Source organism: Kryptolebias marmoratus, linkage group LG9, assembly GCF_001649575.2.
Source record: "Kryptolebias marmoratus isolate JLee-2015 linkage group LG9, ASM164957v2, whole genome shotgun sequence".
NCBI lineage: Eukaryota > Metazoa > Chordata > Actinopteri > Cyprinodontiformes > Rivulidae > Kryptolebias > Kryptolebias marmoratus.
In genome coordinates, this window is record NC_051438.1 from 29964762 (window position 1) to 29987385 (window position 22624).

Here is a 22624-nt window from a genome sequence, read left to right on the forward strand (position 1 = left end):
ACACCAGAGGACCAACCACAGAGACACCAGAGGACCAACCACAGAGACACCAGAGGACCAACCTCGGCCCTCGTTCAGTCCGAGCTCTGACGGTCAACATGACCACCGCAGGATTTTAACAGAAAATAACCAGAAAATCCATCAGAAGCTTCAGTTTGAAGAACGATGAAGAAACCAAAACAACCAGGTTTCCTCCCTGCTTTCAGAGGAGCCTCCTCCTGCTCCTCCTCCCCCTGCTCCTCCTGCTCCTCCTCCCCCTCCTCCTCCTCCTGCTCCTCCTCCCCCTGCTCCTCCTCGCTGCTCTGATTAAACCCACAGAGAGTTTCTGAGAACTCCCCAGAGCTGCTGAAGGTGAGTCCTTCATTTCCAGCTTCTGCTTTTATTTTTGTTCCAGGTAAAATCTGACAGTTAACACGAGAAGAACATTTAATCCACAGATTCTTTCATTATTTCAGGCCGCAGATATTATTTATCTCAGTACATTAACACTGCAGGTGCTGAGTCAGCATTTTATTTGCTGTTTCTGGTCATACTTCAGAAGTTTGATTAGGAATAATGTGCTCTGATTTATATTTTCACAACAATTTTCCTGAAATCTGCTGGCTCTATTTCTGTCTTTAACTTTCAGATACAGTTTTACTACCTTTAGGTTTCACTCCTAATATTAAATAAATGAAGATTCTCGTTTTGGTTAAATTAAACTAAACGATCAGGATTTTACCTCATTTGACCTGAATCGCTGCTCTAAAAACATGAATAGTTTAACATCTTTTGTTATATAATGACAGTGAGTGAATTATAATTGGTTCCAGGTAAAAGTTTATTTTTTAAAACCTAAATGTGTCCATTGGAGCGGAGTTCATGCAGACCGTCAGAATATGCTGCAGAAAGACTTTTCCTGCTAAAAACGTCTCGGAGGCTGCACCCTCGTGGCCTTCATGCCCTTGCCCTTCTTCTGTCCATCTCTCCACATATTCCTCCTCCTGTCCTCCCCCTCCTTCTCCTTTTCTATTTTCTTCCATTGGTTTCCAGGGGCTTAATTACGGGGGGCCGGCTCCGTGGCTGAGGAGGTGCGAGGCGAACAGGGATCAGCGTGACCCTGGAGGAGAAGCCATCAGACAGCGGTCTTAACAATGATAAATCACCCTGAGCAGAGCTCTACAGATACACCCCTCCTCCTCGCAGCTCTATAAAATATGGATGGACCTGCAGGAGGAGGAGGAGGAGGTTCTTCTCACTCCGGATCTCCAGATTAGTGATCATCAGGCAGAGAGTTTTCCTAACGAAGTGGGACACGGTGTGAGGTTAATTCCATTCAGAGATTAAAATTCAGCTCATTATTCTCAATGAACGCTGGAAACTTCCTCATTCATGAAGCGGGCTGGAATTAATAATCCCTGACCGGACGGGCCGCCCCGCGAGTCCGGATGAGGGTCAGCGATTGGAGCTGGAGGTGCACACGCCTCATCTCCACCTCACGGTTCAGGAGCCGCAAGGAGGAGCTTCACAACCGTCTTCATGAAGAAATATTGATGCCGTTAAACTGTCTGAGAACCTAAAACATGCTTAGAACTCTGATTGAATCCTTTCTCATCTGGTATTTATTTAAAGCTTTTTAGGGAACATAATTCTGTCGTGAATGGTGGGTTTGAAGGGCTGCGAAGCCGCTGACGACCTCTGAGGGTTCTGCTGGATCCGGTTCAGACCATTAATCTGATTTCCAGTCTGGCTCGGCTGGAGGCGGACACCTGAGTGTCCGTCCAGCATCATCTGGAGCAGCTGCTTTACTCGCCGCAGCTCCCAAAATCAAACTATTATTCTGACTTTTATTTCAGGATCCTAGTTTTCCAAAGCAGAATAAACTGAATTTATTAAAAAGGTAGAAATTACATTTTATCTCCTTTTGCTGTCTGAAAGCCACCAGGTTTTAATTCTCTTTATAACCGGTAAGAATGTAAAAACAGGTCTTTGAGGAAATCTGAGGTGGTTAAAATGTGATTTCAGATGAGTGACTGTTAGACAGTTAAAGTGTCGACTGACGGCCGTCTTTTCAAAATAAAATCCTAACGAAACCCCTCCGAGAGAAAGGGAAACACCTTGGAGGGTCTGTTCCTGCCATCGTACTTTATTTTGAAAGGATTATGAAGTGGAAACTCTGGTCAGGGAGAGCTCAGAACACGTTCCACAGTCGAGGAAAAATCCAATAATTACCGACAGATTCAGAGAGTTCTCGATTCAGATGTTTCAGACGTCTTACTTCCTGAGGGAGGAATGTTCTGACCTCAACAGGAGGAACTAAAGAACCTCTCCACAGACGTACGGTCCAACACGGGAGAACCAGGTGTTCAGAACCAACACGGGAGAACCAGGTGTTCAGAACCAACACCGGAGAACCAGGTGTTCAGAACCAACACCGGAGAACCAGGTGTTCAGAACCAACACCGGAGAACCAGGTGTTCAGAACCAACACTGGAGAACCAGGTCTTCAGAACCAACAGAAGAGAACCAGGTGTTCAGAACCAACAGAAGAGAACCAGGTCTTCAGACCCACAGCTGGAGAACCAGGTGTTCAGAACCAACACGGGAGAGACAAGTTGTTCAGAACCAACACAGGAGAACCAGGTGTTCAGAACCAACACTGGAGAACCAGGTCTTCAGAACCAACAGAAGAGAACCAGGTGTTCAGAACCAACAGAAGAGAACCAGGTCTTCAGACCCACAGCTGGAGAACCAGGTGTTCAGAACCAACACGGGAGAGACAAGTTGTTCAGAACCAACACAGGAGAACCAGGTGTTCAGAACCAACACTGGAGAACCAGGTCTTCAGAACCAACAGAAGAGAACCAGGTGTTCAGAACCAACAGAAGAGAACCAGGTCTTCAGACCCACAGCTGGAGAACCAGGTGTTCAGAACCAACACGGGAGAGACAAGTTGTTCAGAACCAACACAGGAGAACCAGGTGTTCAGAACCAACACTGGAGAACCAGGTCTTCAGAACCAACAGAAGAGAACCAGGTGTTCAGAACCAACAGAAGAGAACCAGGTCTTCAGACCCACAGCTGGAGAACCAGGTGTTCAGAACCAACACGGGAGAGACAAGTTGTTCAGAACCAACACAGGAGAACCAGGTGTTCAGAACCAACACTGGAGAACCAGGTCTTCAGAACCAACAGAAGAGAACCAGGTGTTCAGAACCAACAGAAGAGAACCAGGTCTTCAGACCCACAGCTGGAGAACCAGGTGTTCAGAACCAACACGGGAGAGACAAGTTGTTCAGAACCAACACAGGAGAACCAGGTGTTCAGAACCAACAGAAGAGAACCAGGTGTTCAGAACCAACAGAAGAGAACCAGGTCTTCAGACCCACAGCTGGAGAACCAGGTGTTCAGGCCTCAGCTGGGACAGTCCCTTGAGGACAGTCCTGTCTGTATTTTGGACAGAAGGTTTAAGACGGGACTGAAAGAAGCCATCTTTGTCAAATGAGAAACACCACCTGGTCTCAGGTTCCAGTTCCTCCAGCTCATACCTTCATGCACGTGACCAGAACGTCCCTCACATGGACCGGTCCATCAAAGGACGGAGGAGGTGAGGTGAGAAAAGTCCTGAAATAAGAAGCTAAGTGTCTTAAAAACCAGAAGTTCTGAGGATCTCCAACATTCTGATGTCCAGATGGACCTGAGAACCACAACATGAGGTCTGTTTGTTTAGACCATGAAGGAAGTAAATAAACTAACAGAAATAAGGAATTAATATTTAAAACAGTTTTTCTTTAGTCAACAACCTGTTTTGTTCTCAGTTCTTTATGTCTCTGGAACAATTTATTTCTGTATGAATAATTTAAGACATTATATATGAAAAACAGTCATTTTATATTTTTATTCACAAACTTTGACCCTCTGATAAGTTTTTAATTTTAGCCCCTGATGTAACGTGTTTAACCTTCGGAGCAGTTTTACAGTTACCAGATTTTATTCCCTGATTTACAAACATGACGGCTAACAGTTTCCCTTTAAAGCCAGTCTTTGTGCTAAGCTAGTTTCACATCCGTTTTCCATCTCTCAGATTAAATAAGTCAGCTGTAGTTTTTGTATCTGTTGTTTCTGCGTTAACCCTTTCTGTCCAACAACGAGTCAATCTGTCCTCCCGTCTCCCCCCCATCCTGCGGCGGAGTGGCAGCTGCAGGTGAAAACAAAGAAGAAGTGACAGCTGGAGTTAACCCGTCTCTGCTCGGTCACCGCCGACACGCCGCTCCGTCACCTCACCTCGCAGTTTCCCCCTCGCTCCGGTTGGGAAAAATCGCCGCGGCCTTATTGAGTTTTCTTTTGAATAAATGAATATTTACCAGGCGACGGGAGCGGCGCAGGGAGCAGGATGCTTGATGTTCCACTCCGGCTGTAAATCAGGCCATCAAAGAGGCCAGACAATGTGTGCTCACTATTAGTATCAATTTACAAATAAACTGCTTTTTTGGTGACTGGATCTCCGATGTCAGATTTTGATAAATGGTTTCAATTTGGCAGCAGCTTTGGAGTGTCAGGGCCCATCTGAGGCGGAGCGGGCCGCCGCCGCTCGCTGCCTCTCAGAATCTGCCTCAGTTAGGCTCCTCGCAGGCGGCCGCGGCCACAGTAATGTCTTCATACTAACCAGGACACCTGACGGCTGCGCAGCTGCACGCCGACTCCGCGAGCGAATACAAATATGTGTCTGAGGGTAAAAAGTGATTCCTGCGCTGATGGTTTCTGTTTCCTGTCAGCTGCTCTCGAACCGCCGGCTGACTTTAAATCTGGTTTCTGTTTGCAAACAGAAAATCACCTCCTGAAGCTGGAACTTTAAACGTGATTGATTCTTCTGCTTGTCCTTTGGTGATAAAATTTAATGGCTTTAAAATGCGTTTTACCGTTTTACAGGGACATTAACTTGTCTCGTTTTCTTTTTTTTCCTTATCCAATCAAATCGATCGACACGTTGAGAGCAGCGGAGTCATCGACCTGACGGGACGTTACAGACGGTTAAACATCACGGAGCAGGTCTGGAAGCTCTTCTTCTCTTTGCTTTAGTTTAATTTCAACAGAACTCTTTATGAGCACATTTAAAATTGTTCATGAGGTTAATCTCTCCAGATGGTTCCTGTTGTTCTGAGGCCTTAAAGCCCAACAGGAACATGGGACAGGGTTTATGGAGGAGATATGACAAGTTTAAAAGAGCCTTCACTTCCTGTTTGGAAGCTCAGCTCTGATGGAAGTCAATGAGAGTTTGGGTGTGTGACCTCTGACCTCTGAGAGGAAACCAGTCCTCCAGCAGAGAGGGGATGGAAGGAGACAGAAAAACCTATGACTTATTTTAGTGACATCATCATCATCTCAAGAGATTTTATAAAACCTGTTAAAGATCTAAAACCTCAGTTCAGTCATTAACTTCCTGTTTAAACTTCTGCTGTGAAGTCTGAAAACTAAACACCGCTGATGTTCATGTGGGCACTTCTTTGGGAACTTCATCTGATGTTCTATGTTCTAGTAGAAGTCAGAGCTCAGTGTTCCTGATCAAAACATTTTTCTATTTGTTTGTTTTTCTGAAGCTGGAGGAGGAATGTTATGATGGAAACAGAAGAAGAAACTTCCTCTCCAGTTGAAACATCAGCAGGAATGATTTACACAAACAGCATCATCAAAAACACAGAGTTCCTGAAGTCAGTGAACGCCTCCTGACGGTAAAGATCCACAGCTGCTTCCTGCTCAGGAACCAACTGGACTGATAGATCCGGTCAGGTACTGTGCCTCAGGTGGTCTACGGTGTCCACAGAGGGACAAACTTTCTGTGGCTGATTAGCAGCAGTTCTGACAGGTGCATTCACGGTCCTACCTACCTGACTCAAACTCCCTGACCTCTGACCTGCCAGGCTGACTTAATGACTCAACTCTACTGACCTTTGGTAACCTCTCGGGGTCCCCGGGGTGGCGAGGGATGACCTTCTGTAACCTCTGGAAGCCGTAGTCGATGGTGGGCTCGTTCAGCGCTGCGGATCAGAGGGAGATCGGCGGTTAGAATCCGACACACAGAAACAAAAACATTTTCTCTGTTTTTTTTCTTCTTTTTGTCTTTAAACAGTCAGCGTGACCCGGTTCTGACGGGGGAAAGTTTATTTGTCTGGATTTTCTCGATCCTTCTTAAACCAGAACACATCAAAGTAATTAATTAAAGAAATCTGAGGGTTCAGGTGTAAAATACGCATTATTATTGCGTTCTGTTTCATTTAGATTTTACACAACGACCCAACTGTTTGTGGATGGGGTTGAAGATGTTCAGATTCTGAGGAGAACCTTCAGAACCACCTGAGACCTCTGAGTGATCTTCACTCTGCTGCGTCTCATTAGCAGCAGGCGCTAACAGAGAAGCTGTTTATTAAGTGAAGCACCTCACGCTCCTCGCTCTGCCTTTTCACCTAATTCAATCCCATCTTTTCCTCCACTTATTCACCTCTGCAAACAATCAGCCTTCCTCCTCCTCCTCCTCCTCATCGTCCTCGTCTCCAGAAGCAGCAGCAGAGCTGCAGAAAAGCCGGAAATGAGTTCAGGGAGATACTTCTCCATAATCAAGCCCATTAATCATAAAAGGCTGTCAAATTTGACTTTGGGGACAATTTGTCAGCCGATCTTGCCCACTTGGCTTTTGTCACCGTTGGCTCTTGTATTCTGTAAGGATGATTGACACTCCAAACGCCGCTCAGTAGAATAGCTAGTTTGTGCTAATATGCATAACCGCAGCTTTCATGAATAAGAATCAGGCAGCTCTACGGCAGCACAGAGGGGTCCCCCTTCAAAGGCCCCGCCGCCGTTTGTCGCCGCTGCTCCAAATAGATGTTATTACCATTATAACAATATTTGTTTTCTTTCCCGGGAACGGGCGACGGCGAGCTGCTAAATCAAATTTGTCGCAGCCTGTTTCATGCAGCGGCGGAGGAGAAAAGGGGCTTTCAGGCTGCGATCGGGTGGGGATGATATCTGAAGGGTGACAGAGAGCTGAGGGACGCGCCCTCACCGCCGAGGCGGCCATGTCCTCACCTTCCCGCCTCCCTGAGAGGAATCTATTACCTCCACGAGCCGCGGATGAAAGAGGAATTCATTGCTGGATCCCAAAGAGACTTTTTGGACGAACGCGGAGCAACAGAGGGTGAATGGAGATAATGCAGCAGGACGAGTTGAGCAGCAATCAGCAGCAAATCCCAACCGGACCGCCTCCCAACGCTGCGATCCAACATCCCAACGGATCAAACAAGTCAGAATATAAATCTGTTTCAGCTCAGAGGAGCAGGAACGTTTCCCGTCTGATCACTTCCTTCTCCAAAGATCCAGAGTTCCAGTGGAGCAGGGAAACACGGAGAGAGAGCGGATTTAAACAGAACAACAGGCTGAGACCCTTCAGAACCGCAGGGTTCTGGGTCATGATGCGTTCACTGAACCTCCACTTTCATCTCATCCACAACATGTCAGATTTTTAATGAATTATTTTTTCCCAGAGATCAAAAGTTCTTAAAGAGAAAATCCACCTTCTTGTTTCCAGCTGAAGGTTGGAAATTTGAATTTTTCCACTTTTTAAAATCAAAAAACGTAAAAGAAACTAAAACCTGATCAAAAACGTTCCTCTCAGCTTCACCTGATTTTTATGACCTGAAGGTGGAGCAAAGCTGTGTCTGTTAGCAAAATATCCCATGAACCACTGGATAGGATTTAGTGAAACTCTGATCACTGGTCACCATGGCAACACAAACCTGGCTCTCACTCACAGATACTGAGCTGAAGCTTGCTGTGGTAGTAGCTGAGAGTCATTCCGACAGATGCTCTGAGAGCTAACATCTCGTCACATCAGGGCAGGCGACGTGCATTCCTTCAGTGTTTCAGAGCGGCCATCTTTGTTTTGTGTGGCAGGAAACCTGAATCAGCTGACAGGAAGTTTCTTGTTGCTGAAAGAATAAAACCAACCAGGAAGACGATGCGTTTGAGTCCTTCCTGCCTCTGTAAAAAACGGTCTCTAAACTCTGTGTGGACAGGAGATCATCGGCGTTTAGTGAAGCCCCGCCCCCTCCCTGCAGAAATTAGGCTCATTACTTCCTCTTATGAAAATCCAGCTGAACTTTGACCCCAGCTCCCCATTGGCTGCCTTCAGGGCCCCGTTATCCTCTCGGCCAATTGATGCTGGCTACCTCCCCGAGCAGCGGCTGGCGTGATGAACTTTGACCCCTCCCCCACCGCCGCCCCTCACATTACTCCCCCATATGAAGACAGATTGCCTGATTTAGTGTAAACATATGCTGCGATTCCAGGCATCAGTGCCACTTTCTTCATCCTAATTCGTATTGATTTTTCTCTCCTCCTCCTCTTTGTGTGTGAGGAGGCCGCTGCTATCTGCTGCCATCTGAGGAGGAGGAGGAGGAGGCGATGAAGAGGAGCCGAGGAGGAGGAGGAGGGGGAGATTCTTCAGATATTTAATCAAGTATTTATCGGCCTCTCTCTGCTCTCGGCTCGCTGCGAGAAGGATCAAACGGTTGGTCGGCGTCCTGCTGACGGGCACGCTCACTTATTAGGCGACTAAGAGACCGAGGAGACAAAGAGGAGGAGGAGGAGAAAGGAGAGGCGGGCTGCGCGGCGTGTTAAACTAATTTGTTGATGGCAGATTTGCAGCTTCAGAGGAGACGAGCAGCGATCGCTCGGCAGAGACGACGACTTCCTGCAGAAACACTGAAATCATGTGTGAAAACATCTGCGGGTTGATGGAAAAGCTGCCGCCAGATTAATAACGTGTGAAAAGTCAGAATGTCAGCTGTTAGACGCAGATTTAATACTCAGATACACCCAGAGGCAAGACACGGAGAAAGGACTAAAGCTGCTGATATGTAGAGATGAACTCCGATAAAATAATAATAATCTGACGACTCCAGCGGTCAGGACATAAACTAAAAGTTTTAAAATCACTGAATGTGACAAAATAAAGAAAACAAGAACCTTAAATAAAGGTTCATGCGGTCCGACTGTCCCCTCTGAGATGAACGGTTTGTGAAACAAAGAAGAGTCTTTTTGGACTCGGCAGCCTGAGCGCGATCAGATCAGCTGATTCTCCGGATCAAACTGCGTCAGGATGTTTTATTATTTTAGAATTGTTTGGTCTGCTGCTGTGACCTCGGAGTCTCCTCTTCCTCGTCTGTTTAGACTCTGAATTAAAATCTAAACTAAAAACCTTCCAAACAAAACAAATTTTTGACTTTTCCCAAATGTTCAAACATGAAAGAAGAAGAAGTTCAACGGTCCACTCTTATATCACACCTTTAAACCTCCAGGTTCTGCAAAGAGTTTCTCTTTCCCACAGAACACTTGACCCTTCAGAGGCCGAGGGTTCCCCGTTTACATTTCAGAGGAAGCAGTGAAATCTCCCGTCGTCACCTCAGAGGCTGCAGTCAGGAGCTGTTCTGCACCTGCAGGAGGACAGCAGAGAGCTGTTTGTTCCTCACCCTGTTCCAACATGGAACTGTTTCCATGCAGGAGAGACTGGTGTCGGCGCCAACTAGTGGCCTGGCATGGGAACTACAGCGAGGTCAGCGAGCTCAGCAGCACCGTGGAAACGTGTAACTTTTTCCATCATCATCTGGAAATCTTTAACGTGTAAACAGGACCTGTTTGGATGTGTACTCTGGAGGGTCAAAGGTCAGGTGAGCATCAGCTGATCATAGCAGCTCCTGGAGGACGTTAGATTCCTGGACCGTCTCTGCAGGCTCGTTACCCCGCCCTCCTCGCAGGACCATCCTGCCCCTCCCCTCAGACCCTCAGCTGTTTGGTTACCTCGGCCTGGTTTTCATTTTCTTCACTCAGACGGTTTTCAGACGCTGCTGCTTCGCAGAAATTTGTTATCCGCAGCTGGAATATGCACTCAGGAGCCTGGGGGAGGGCCTCTGCTCACCTTTACCTCCTGGTTTCCATGGTGACGGCCTGGTGGCGGGTCCAGTCATGTCCCTGATGACTGTGTGGCTTCCTGCTCTATTACTCTGATCATTTCAGACAGACACCGCTCACGCTGCAGCTCCACCCCACCCCCGGCTGAGTGATTGATGCCGGTCAGGGCGGAGCGCCGCCGCTGAGGGTCATGATGATGGTGGTGGTCCGACAGAACCACAGCATGCCGATAAGTTTCACTGCCTGTCGAGTGGACAGGAGACGGCTGAGCTGCCAGAGCATCAGAGGCGTCTGTTCATCCAACCATCAGCTCATCCAACCATCAGAGGCGTCTGTTCATCCAACCATCAGTTCATTCAACCATCAGTTCATCCAGCTATCAGCTCATCCAACCATCAGTTCATCCAGCTATCAGCTCATCTAACCATCAGCTCATCCAACCATCAGTTCATCCAACCATCAGTTCATCCAACCATCAGTTCATTCAACCATCAGTTCATTCAACCATCAGTTCATTCAACCATCAGTTCATTCAACCATCAGCTCATCCAACCATCAGCTCATCCAATCATCACTCTTTCGTCCAACTGTTAATTCAAAAGAGGAAACAACAGGATCTAAATCGTAAAATAATTTAAAAAAATAAACTTGTTAGAAATAAAAGTCTCATGTAAACATTTCAGTGAAACTGAGCTCCGTTTGATCCAAACCGTGAAAGCTCTGGGACTAGTTTCAGTGGGACGAAAACCCACTCAGGAGAAGCATTCAGAGTTCTTCAGGTGAGGAGGCGAGGTCAGGAGGTCAAAGTTCACAGATCGTCTTGTTTCAGGATCAGAGGTTCCTGCTGACACCTGACAGGTAGCCAAGACTCGGCTCCTACTTTCCTCTCACTTCCTCCCTAAAGAGCAGCCGCTGAGCTCTGATTGGACGGTTCATCCGCCCAGCTTCAGCATCTTCATCAGGCAATAATTACCTCCACGTGCCTCAAAGAAATAGGGCCCCCCACCTGAGAAGATCTTATTTTCAGGTTGATTCGTCGCCTGCAGAAGCTGCTAATTACTCCCCATCAGTCCCCGTCCTGAGAGTCCAGGAGGACCCTGATGGGACGTTTCTGCTGCTGCCTCATAAAAAACACCAGATCAGAGAAGAAGAAAGGGAGACGTCACGTGGCTCCAACAGGTGATTCCACAAAACATCAAACCAAAACCTAACGAGTATCTGCTTACAGCTCGATTCAGCGGACTGAACCCACCTGATCAGTAAGTTATTGCTCTGATCATCAGGCCTCAGAAAGGTCAAAGGGCAGCTGCAAACAGCTGGAACATCTGGATCTCTGCATTCATTCAGTAGTAGTTGTGAATGTTTTATTTCCTGTCCGCACCTTGTTGGAGCCTGAGAGACTAATTTCAGGGCTGAAAACCCCTGCTGTAAAAAGGTAACAGGATTTGGCTCGAAGCATCAGGTCTGATCATCGTAGCTGATCTGAGTCATATTTATTGTTGTCGTTGTTGTTATTTGTGTCACCCGAGGCTCTCTGTGAAGCCGCCTGTCAATCACAGTTTAAAGTTCATGAAATTTCTATGAGCATCGATTGCAGCAGGCGAGCGCGGGTGTTAGTGACTCGGCGGATTGATCAGGTGTCTGGCTGTGAATTTCACTTTATCATCTGACACGTTGTGAAGCTGCAGCTCGTGTCGTCGCTCTGCAGAAGCAGCGCAGGTGTGAGGCTTTAAATCACATCAAAACCATGTTTCCTTAACACATCGGCTGCAGGAATATTCAGGGCATCAGACAGATGGGAGCTTTCAACACACCAACCTGAGAGGAGAAGGTGATTAGACTCCGAAGCTCATAATCAAAACATTTGTTTTGTTTTACTCTCTATTTCCAAAGGAATGTCAAAAAAAAAAGTAGCATCCAAGCATCAGAGGACTCGGAAAATCAGCTTTCATGTTAAAATTCAAACCGAAATCAAACATGAAGCAGAAATATTTTAGATTTATATTCTGATGTGCTTCAGCTTCATTCTTTTTCACAACAAAGTCAAGTTTTCACCTAACAGGAACTTCCATCTGTAATAATCTGAGCTGTGACAGAGCCAGACTCTTGTTCTGAACGGTATCTGTGAGCTTTATTGTGAAAGTCCAGGTCCAGTCCTCTTCCTGTTCCTCCTGAACATCAAAGCTCTGATTAGAGACGACAGGAAGGATCTTTGGGGGCGGCCATGATGGAAACTTAGAGCTCCAACAGGACCGGGTTTTACCACTCGTTGAAAACTAAACATCATTGATGTCTATGGGAGCATTTTTCTCAGATTTCTGTGATTTTTATCTCTGTCATGCGATGCTCTGCTACCAGAAGTCTGACTGTTCCTGACGGAGACGCATTCTTTGTTTTGGTTTTTCTGTAGGAGGAGCAGCGAACTGAAAAATGATCTATTCATTAGGAATCTTTAACACAAAATGGAGGAATTTTCAACTTTTTTTCACCAGGGTTTGTTTTTTAAAGTCAAAATGTTTCCACCTGAATAAGACCGTAAGAAGCGACACGTCAGCGGATCGAGGTTCTCTGTCTGAAACATGAAATATGACTTCAGTCATTTTTTACCTCAAGTGGAGCCATAAAAGACGACGAGAGCGCCGCTGCCTTTTGTTTCAGCCGATCTGCTGCCCGTTACACATAATTGCCTCCATGTGTTACTCTGACAGTAATTAAACAATAAAAATTCAGAAGTCAATTAGCAGCCGGTGCTTCAGAGTTGTGTAGGGGTGGGGGCAGCGACAGCTTCACCACCTCTCGTTCTGCTGCAGGAGACTGGATGTTTAACACTGTTTATAAACCTCCATCAATAAAACAATCATCCAGAAAAATATTTACATTTACTGCCTCGCTGACTCTGGATCACATGACCTCACACAGACTCACTGATTCGCTCCTGGATCCTCAGGACCAGGTGAGCTCTGAGGATCTTCTTCTTACAGACCAACAGGAATCTGAGGTTTCTGGATCCTGGACTTTCCATTCGGGTAATTTGACCTCTGACCTTTCATCTTTACACAGAAGGAATTAGGAGTAAAATCAAAGAGAATAAATCTCAAACAATTAAACTATCAAAGCTGCTTCATCTCAGTAGTGTTTCAAGGGACACCCAGGAATGAATCCAGGAATCAGCCGGAGCCACAGGAATCAGAACGACCGGAATCAGTCGGAGCGTCAGGAATTATTTAGAGCGTCAGGAATCAGTTGGAACAGCAGGAATCATTTAGAGCGTCAGGAATCAGTCGGAGCGTCAGGAATTATTTGGAGCGACAGGAATTATTTAGAGCGTCAGGAATCAGTTGGAACAGCAGGAATCATTTAGAGCGTCAGGAATCAGACAGAGCGTCAGGAACAGGGACCTGCGGTCAGGGGAGGCAGGTGAGGCAGAGCCTCCCCTGTCATCATGACAAGAAAAAAAAATCATAACATAAAATGATTATTAATATTTGTCCACTGATCTTTATGTATGAGTAATTTTCGAACATTTTTATGGTCCAAATCGCATTTTTATAGTCAAAATCGCTGAAATTGCATATTTCCTGTTCAAATATGAGGGTGAAACGCGAGGTGCGGCAGCANCGAGCCGAGCTTCACCTCTGATTGCGCAATCCATCACAAACTGGGTTGATACATGCAATTGGCCCCTGCCTGTTGCCGTACCGCTGCATGTCGCCAATATAATGGTTTATATAGCCTGATTTTCCACAGTCTGGCTAATGTCTTTAACCATTTACGTTTAATGTTTGTTAGTGACATATTTAGTTGAAAAGGCGAAGGGAGAGGCAGGCAGTACTCTGCCGCACTGAAGGGGGCGCACGTGAGCCAACGGGAGCTTGTTGCTGCTGTCCTTTCACGCAGAGGCCAGTGACAGTCACGTGCACTGCTGCCAGCCTTAAGTTTTGTTTTGCTCCATCGGACTGCCAAAACGGTAATTGTAACATTTTTTCTTATCTTATCCTTAATACTACTATGTGTGCGCGCGCAAGCGTGTGTGAGTGAGTGAGTGAGGGAGTGAGGGAGAGAGAGAGAGAGTGTGTGTGTGTGTGTGTGAAGAACGCTGATGAGATATGAAATAACCAGTAGCCAATTGAATAAGCTACTCTTTTGGATTTATATATTTGTAAATCTGACTCTCAGTGCCTCACCGACCATGAACCTCACCGCACGTCACTGGTCAGGAATCAGCCGGAGCGTCAGGAATCAGTCGGAGCGTCAGGAATCAGCCGGAGCGTCAGGAATCAGTTGGAGCGTCAGGAATCAGTCGGAGCGTCAGGAATCAGACAGAGCGTCAGGAATCAGACTGTTTTTGATGGAAACATTTCTTCCAGCTGCTCTCAGATCAACACTCGTGTAAAAACGAACAGAAGAAATGTTTGGATGAATTCCAGTCAGGTTTCTTTGTTTTTCTCTGGTGTTTAAACCTTTTTTGTCTCCGTCCTCTGTCCTCCTGCAGTTGGACTTACTTTAAATCACTTCCTCCTCCTTTTCTCTTCATTTTCCTCATCTTTAACCCCTTCTCTTCCTCCTCCACCATCTTAGGTTCCATCCCTCCTCTTTTCTGTCATCTGAATCTGACTTCATCATCTCTGTGTCTCCCTCCTCCTCTCCCTGCTGGGTCTCCCGGGCTCGGGTCTCCAGGTGCAGCTGCAGGAGGAGGAGTGAGGAGGCGCTGTGGGATGAAGAGGGTTGAAATTAATGAGGGAGCCTGGAGGTATTGACTTTCCTGGGAAAACACGGCCGAGCGCCGCAATAACTCAGCACCCATCGATTCCTGCGCCGCCGCCGTCTCCTCCCCCATCCTCCCCCCTCAGGACGCATCGATCCGTGGGAGTACAAGCCCCCAGGCGGCCGGCGTCGGCCCGGCAGCACCAGCCGACCCGTTCAACACCCACAGCTGAGAGGCTGGGGAATCCTGAGGCTTTAAACGCACCACGAAGCCACAGGATAACAACAATATATACTACTGCACAGTACTACACAGTACTACACAGTACTACACAGTACTACAAACCTGTGTACAAATATCACAAAAATACCCAACTATAAAAGCAGCTTTTCAGGTGAAAACATCTGAATTTATTTCTTTAGTCTCTCAGTTATTGATCCTTTCTGAGTTAGCAGGCAACATAAATGTTAATAAATAAAAAGCTGAAACAGGAAGTTTGTTCCCCGCCCGGGACTGTGGGTAAACTGAAGTGGAAATGCTGATCAGAGAGCTGCGGGATGGATCCGTTTCTCCGCTCTCAGCCTTCTTGTCATTCCGCGGAGCGTTTCTCGCCTTCGGCCAGTTTCTCAGAGCGAAGCTGTGGGATCAAATCCTCAAGCTGCTCTAAGCCGTGGGGAGGAAGAGAGTCGGGAATGTGGGAAACACTCGGATCTCACTGCTCGTCACTTCACCTTCAGCTGCACCTGAGAGGCAGCGGGAGGAGGGGCAACACCAACAGCCTGCTCCGGTTTTAAAGACAGAATGCTGCGCTCTGATTGGCTGGAACCAGAGATCACACCAGGAAGTTGACCATCAGACGTGAAGACTTCTTTTTCTCCTGAAATAAAAACCTGTAAAAACTGTGAGGCCCTAATAAAGCCCTGCAGAAGGCTGGGACTGGATGAGATGGAGGCAGATGATCCAGTCTGGAGGCCCCTGAAGGGAGCACCAAGAAGAAGAAGAAGACATCCTGCTCAACAACTAATAAAACTGATCAAGGATCAATAAAACCCTGGCACAAAAACACAAACTCCCCAAACAACCTTAAACCAGGTTTAGACCAAAGGAAGCTCCTCCTGAGGTCTACTCAGGATCCATGAAACCTCTAAAACCTGCTGAAGAACATCTGTGGAACACTGGAACATCTCACCGAGGTGAAGACTCAGCGCTGCAGAAGCAATCATCGATTCTGTGAGAATAAAACTGAGAAGAATCCCTCGGTTTTACAGTTTCCCATCAATCAGCCTGAGGTCAGATGTTTCCTCAGTCAGACTCCCAACACGACACAGGTGCACACGGCTCTTCGTTTTACCGGAGCGACCCTGAACTCACCGGATATATTTCAGAATAAATAAAACATAAAACAGTGCTATTTAATCTTTAAGGTTTTTTGTTTCAGAACAAAAAAATGTTTTAAGTTCACAGAAACTGAAACTGATTCTTCTTCAGTCTCAAACATGAACTCTTAAACTGCTCCACCTGTCGCTCAGGTGAGTCCTCTGACTTCCTGTTCCCGCAGACAGAAACGAGACCAAGTCCAGAGCGTCTCAAGTCTTTCCTGTCCAGTCCCAAGTTACGACCTGCAGGTCCTGACTCGAGTGGACTCGTGCCTGCAGCTGGCGGGACACGAACATCATGTCAGCGGCAAATAAAAGCAAAGTTCTCGGCGCTCATATCTGGAAATTGAATCACAGATTAGCATTGCAAAAGGAGGCTGCCGCAGCAGCCATTGTGAGCGTCCGTCTCCTCGGCGCCGTCGGAGGAGGCGGCGCCTCCAACAAAGACGAGGCGGCGATAAACTGCTGTTAGACAGAAAGCCCGAACACGCTCACCTCTTTCACAGCAATGACATTTACTTATCGCACTAAACAGCTTCCATCTGACCTTTCTGCTACTTTGAATGACATCTGGATATTCTGACGGAATAATCGTCGGCAGTAAAAGCAGCGATGTGAGAGGAAGATACCACGGGCGGCTGACAATGAGTCTGAAGGGCGAGAGGAGCAGAACCCGAGGAAACTCCGGGGAAAATGTTTACTTCACCTGCAGAAAAAACAAGAACCTCACCCTCCAAACACAATCATCACCTGAAAGAACAAACTCATCTTCATCACTCGGACACAAAAGAGCTGCTTCTGAGGAAAACAACCGCGACATAAAACCTCAGATTATTGTCTGTTTGATTCAAAAACAGATTTAAATCTGAAAGGAGGAATAAAGAGCCGAACAAACATTTTACAGACAATTAATAAAAATATTCATCTTAAAGCAGTTTTTAACAGAACATGAAACAGAATGAAGAATTAAACCCTTCCTGAAGGAATGCATGTCGCCCGCCGCCTTCCAGCCGTCAGTCTCAGCTACTACCAGCTCTGAATCTGTAGACCTGTTCCATTCGCTCCATTAGCTTAAATCAGGCTGACTCTAAAAGTTCATCACCTCTAGATGAACATCCAACATCCATCCATCCACTGGATAAAGAGATATTTTGCTAACAGACAAACACAAAACAGTCCTGGAGAATTACATGATCGCCCGCCTTCCACGGCAGGAAGCTGATCAGGAAGAATAATAAATAAAAGAATTCAGATCTGATGGTTTGGATCAAAAACTTTTACTTTAGTTTCTTCTAATTAAAATTCTTTAAACCTTTAGACCCCACAGAGGCTTTAATAAACATTTAAAAATAAATTGTTCCTTTGATGATTTTCTACATTTACTTCTTATTAAAATATGTTGAAATATTTCAGGAAACAGAGAAATCCACGTTAAACTTCTGTCCTCAGCAGACGTCAGAGTTCGGCTGATAAACGCTGAAGCTAACCGGGTTTAGCTCATGCTAACGGTAGAACCTGCTGCAGGTTCTGGTTTCTGGATAAAACCCGAGTTTGTGACGTGGTTTTACCCGTGTAGACGAAGCGACCCGGCGCTCCTTTGCAGAACTGTTTGGACTTGTAGGACAGCGTGACCTCCACGACCCCGGGGATGTGTCGAGGGGGGGTCTGGACCCGGATGGCGTGGGGGGTGATCAGCTGCAGAACCACAGAAAACAGAAACTGTTAGAGAAGAAGAAGAGTTCAACTGAGGATCACATAAACTGATGGAAGGTCTCAGGCCTGAAAACAATCTGCAGAAACTTTGTTCCATCAGTTCTGAGCAGAACATGAAGCTCCTCCTCAGATCGGACCGGTTCTGACTCCTGCAGGAGGAACATCTGGATCTGTTCTGGGTCGACCTGCTCTCTGCGTTCAGAGGCATGCTGGGCGTTGGAGTCCACGTGACCGCCGCTGATCAAAGCGAGGCGAGCGGCGTGCGGAGGTTGCTCTCAGCTCCGCCCCCTCCAGGTGTTCTGCTGTTCTGGACCCGCTTCAATATTTCATGCGGCGCCGTCTGCGCGGCTCCTCCCGCAGCTCTGCGACTCGCCACATCTGCATATTCATCAGGGCGGGAACAGACGCAGGTGTTCCTGCGACACGCCACCACGTGTTGATGATGATGATGATAGGCAGAGGATGAAGATCTGCAGATGTTTCCTGTGACACTCGGATCAGAATCTCCTGATAAACGACCGCAGAACAGATGAGTTCTGTAAAGGCCCGACGGAGGAGGGGTCTGATGGATCAGGGGTCTGATGGATCAGGGGTCCGATGGATCAGGGGTCCGATGGATCAGGGGTCCGATGGATCAGGGGTCCGATGGATCAGGGGTCCGATGGATCAGGGCCCCGATCATCCAGGGCTCCATCAGGACAGAAATAAAAAAAGAAACCTCTAACACAAAGAGTCTAAACAAAAAACAAAACAATGAAAACAAATAAACTGAAATCATAAAAATAGATTTAAAATAACAAAAAACAAACAGAACCAGAGAACACAACATAAAAATAAACATAACAAACAAACAAGTCATCCGACTCAGAGGTTCTGTGTTCGGATCGGACCAAAGTTAAAAGTTCTTCTGAGAGTCCAGACCCGGTTCCTGAAGCTGATGAAGGAAGCAGCGACCCAGAGTCCTTCACTCCTCTTTGATGGAGGATCGACAACAAGAAGAAACCGAAGGCTGCACAGAGAACCGGACTGACCTCGCTCCAGACCAGCATGGTGCCGAAGACCACCTGCAGCCCGTCGAAGAAGTTGTCCCCGATGAGGATGACGGTGGCGCCGCCGGTCGTCCAGCCTTCGCTCGGACTGATGGCTTTGATGCAGGGCGTGGCTGCTTCGGAAACACACGGAGACACGACAGCGGCGTCAACAGCATCGTAAACAAACAAACAACAAACAAGATAAACAAACAAGATAAACAACAGCACCCTTCACATACTGGTAAAGATAGAAAAATGTTACTGTGGATAAAAACTCAAATATTGTTGAAAGAAATTGTTTTAACTTTTCTTTTGTGAATAACTTTAATTTTTGCTGCAGAGTGGACGACCTGACCTCTGACCCCTCCCCCTCAACACTAACACATCCAAAGTGATCGGTTTTTCCAGATCGATGAGCAGATCCAGGCCGTCTGCAGTCGGACTCCAGACAGACAGACGGACTCGAAGCTGCGAGGAAACTGGACGATTCTCTGCAGCTTTACGGCCTTTTCCCGGAGCGCAGAGGATGATCCGACGTTCCGGTCAGAGCTCCGACTTTCCTCGTGTTTACCGTGAGATCGGATCTATAACGCTGCGTTCAGAGGCTCCAGTTTTCAACATTATTAATGGAGTGCTGACTTTCTGCAGCGGGTTAATGGACGGCGTCGGAGAAAAGCTGTTTCTAATTGATCTGCGTCAGTGCTGCATGTTCTCCCAGATTAAGTGGAGGAAGAAATGATGGAACCATTCTCTGATTCTCATTTCTGAAGCCTGCTGAGACTAAATGTGTGACTGTTTGGTGAGAGAGGGAGGATGTAGAACTCAGGACTTTGATTTGGTTCTGGTCCAATTCAACATGTCTGCAGTCTGACGGTCCGTTTCAGAACCCGGCTGGATCTCCTGCAGAGCTGCAGGGACGATTTCTGCCTCAGACCACCTCGTATCTTCAGACCGGCGGGTACGAAACGGTTACCATTCCTCAGCCACGCCCCCAACAGGACGCGCCTGTCCCCGCACCTGTCCCCCACCTGTCCCCGCAGGTCATGACTGGACACGTTCAAACTAGGTGGATATGAAGAGACCAAAGCTTCAAAGGTACAATCTGACCTGGAGTCACACGAAAAATAAAGATGATTAAATATTATCAATCAATATCTGAAACTCTTCATCTGATGAACAAAAATGGCTCCAAACCAATGAGTTTTACAGATATTGAGCTGAAACATGGTGTGGTAGTAGCTGAGAGTCGTCCCTAACACATCTTATTATTTTTAAGGTTTGACTAAATCAGCTGGAGTCCGTTTTCTCTCAGCACAATGTTTGAACGCCGGCGGGTGATATGCATTCCTTCAAGAAAAGGATGTTTTTCTGTAATTTATATAATTTATCTTTTAGTTTGTCTCAATCAGTTTGTTTAGACATGAAATTAAATCGTTTTGGTTCACATCAACATTATTTCTACAAAGTAAATGAACTAAGATTTGATTTATTTTCAGCTCTGAGGAGGAAACAGACGGGGACTCTGTCCAGGACTGGAAGTTGGAACATTAAGCAGAACTTTCAGAAGTTGGAACATTAAGCAGATCCTTCAGGGGACCTTCAAAGACTCAAAACTTTTGGTTCCTTGTTGGACCCGTCTGGTTCTGAAAGAAAGCCCGCAGCTGCTGCAGCGGGTCGAGACGTTCTCCAGCTCTGAGGAGCCAATTGTCGCCTTCTTATTAATTTCCCTCTTTTGTTGCAGCAGTAAACAAACAGTCCTGAGGGTCCGAGGGGGGTCTGCGGGGTTCTGGGGGGTTCTAATCACATGAATGCAGCACAAAGACCCGGAGCAGGCGGTGGAAAGTTTTATCTCAGAGATGGGAGGCTGAGGGCTGGCGACAAAGGCGGGAGCAGATGTTGGGGCTTTTATCGCCTCTGAAAACATCCCAGTCTGGAAGAGATGAAAGACCTCGAGTTTCCCTCAGATACCGGACCGGCTGGTAAACAACAGGCCCGTTTGGCTCCTGCAGGACACCGTACACAGAGCGCTGCAGCTCATGCATGCTGAACAGGTTCGATAAACTTCTCTGTACGTTTCGAGGCGTTCTTCCAGGTGAGAGTCGGTCTGATGTGGACGCTGACAGATTAGTGTCAGCGTTTGATTTACAGCTCAGGACGTAGCAGACAGGTGGGGACAGACTCCTGCTGCGTCCTCCTGTCTTTGATCAACTACCTTATCAGGTCATAAACACCACCCGTCTGCTGCTGCAAGTAGGTTAAACCAAACGAGACAAATTACATCAGCAGCTTGAGCTTCTGAGACGAGCAGAAACACACGCAGAGCTTGAGTTTGTTTTACTTCTCTGTCTGTCCCAGAGGGGCGGAGTTTCAGGTAAAGTACAGGAACGATAAAGTTTAGAGCTTCAGATGAAACTGATTCCCCTTAAAGGGTAAAAACAGGAAGTGTTCACTTTATATAAAATCAGTTAACGCATTTATTGATTTTGTTGTTAGGGGGGTGGAGTTTACCTCGGAGGATCATCCTCAGGAGAGCATGATTTAACTAAAGTCCAGTTTGTGTGTTTTTCTGTGGCTGATGTCACTTCTGCTGCAGATAAGATAAGCTCCACCCGTCTGGTGTTGGCAGCGAGATAAATCAAAGTCACAGTGACGGCAGGGTGAGGTTTAGCGCTTTTCAATGTTTACGGTTTGTTTTATTCACCTGGACCTGTCAGACGGGTGGAGTGTATCAAACGCATTTCTCTGAATGCCTTTTTGTTGTTGCTGAGCCTGACTCCACCCGCCTGAAGTGTTCCAGGTGACACAAATCAAACACTGAACCCCCGCAGGAGGAGGTCGTGAAAAACCCTTTGATGTCAAACTCCTCCCTCCTGGCACGCTAAGTAGGCCGAACCAAGCGAGAGCTTGATGTCATGGCTGCTGGCTGCCCGGCGGTGAGGCGGGGGGGGTTTATGAGCCCGGGGACGGGTTTACAGCTTCAGAGGAAACGAAGCTGCGGCGCTCCAGGTGCCGGAGTCCAGTTTCACCGTGTGAAGTTTATATGCAGGCGAAGCGAAGCGTTTCATTTGGTCGCTAGAAGAACGGAGCGTTTGTTCGCCGCCGCCTCCTGAACCTCCAGCAGGAACACGGAGTTTCATGCAGGCGTGTTCCACGCTCTTATTAAACGTGGAACAAACCCGGTCCAGAACTTTAGTACAGCAGCGAGACCGGATCAACCTGAAACCAGACCTGAGCCAGCCCCCTTTGGGTCCGCTGACGTCAGTTCATTCAAATTAAAACCATCAGCGCTCACCGTGGTAACATCAGGTTCTGATCCGTGGTAACGTCAGGTTCTGATCCGGGTTAACGGCTTACCTTCGGATGGGTCCAGGCGTCGAGCGCGGCGGCCATGTTTGGAGTTGTTGTGGACAAACATGTTGTCGGACACCGCCAGCACGTGACCGTCCACGTTGACCGTGGTGGACACCACCACCTGAGGAGACAACAGCAACATGGTGAGACCTGCTCGGTTCTCCTGGACCGATCCCGGGTCCGACATGGGTCGGGTCTCACCTGGAACCGCCTCATGTCTCGAGGGTTTCCTGCGTTCTTCAAACAGTTCTGGTTGCATTTCAGGAAAAACTTCAAGAAGAATCTGGAAGAAAAAAACACAAGAAGCAGATCAGACTCCGGGTTCGAGTCTAACGAGTCGTAACGAGTCACTGAAGCAGAACCTAAATAAAGATCTGGACCAGGACCAGACCCAGGGTCAGACCCAGGATCAGACCCAGGACCAGACCCAGGATCAGTTCCAGGTCTCACAGATGATTCTGTTCTTTAATCACGAAGCAGACAGGTCCACAGCAATACATTCATTTTAT

At 47.2% G+C, this 22624-nt stretch overlaps 1 protein-coding gene across 3 annotated transcripts in view; it reads right to left on the bottom strand.

Annotated features, from left to right (window-relative positions):
* The window catches only part of LOC108249224 (transcription factor COE3), a 115418-nt gene that overhangs the window by 24546 nt on the left and 68248 nt on the right, over positions 1 to 22624 (bottom strand). For 2 of the 3 annotated variants that reach the window (XM_037977355.1, XM_037977353.1), the window contains exons 7-11: positions 22317 to 22398; positions 22119 to 22236; positions 18765 to 18898; positions 17589 to 17715; positions 5926 to 6014 (exon numbers count right to left, since the gene is read on the bottom strand). In XM_037977355.1, the coding sequence (XP_037833283.1) occupies positions 5926 to 6014; positions 17589 to 17715; positions 18765 to 18898; positions 22119 to 22236; positions 22317 to 22398 (550 nt within the window). The remainder of the gene's footprint in view (positions 1 to 5925; positions 6015 to 17588; positions 17716 to 18764; positions 18899 to 22118; positions 22237 to 22316; positions 22399 to 22624) is intronic. The other variant, XM_037977354.1, reaches the window with a different exon arrangement.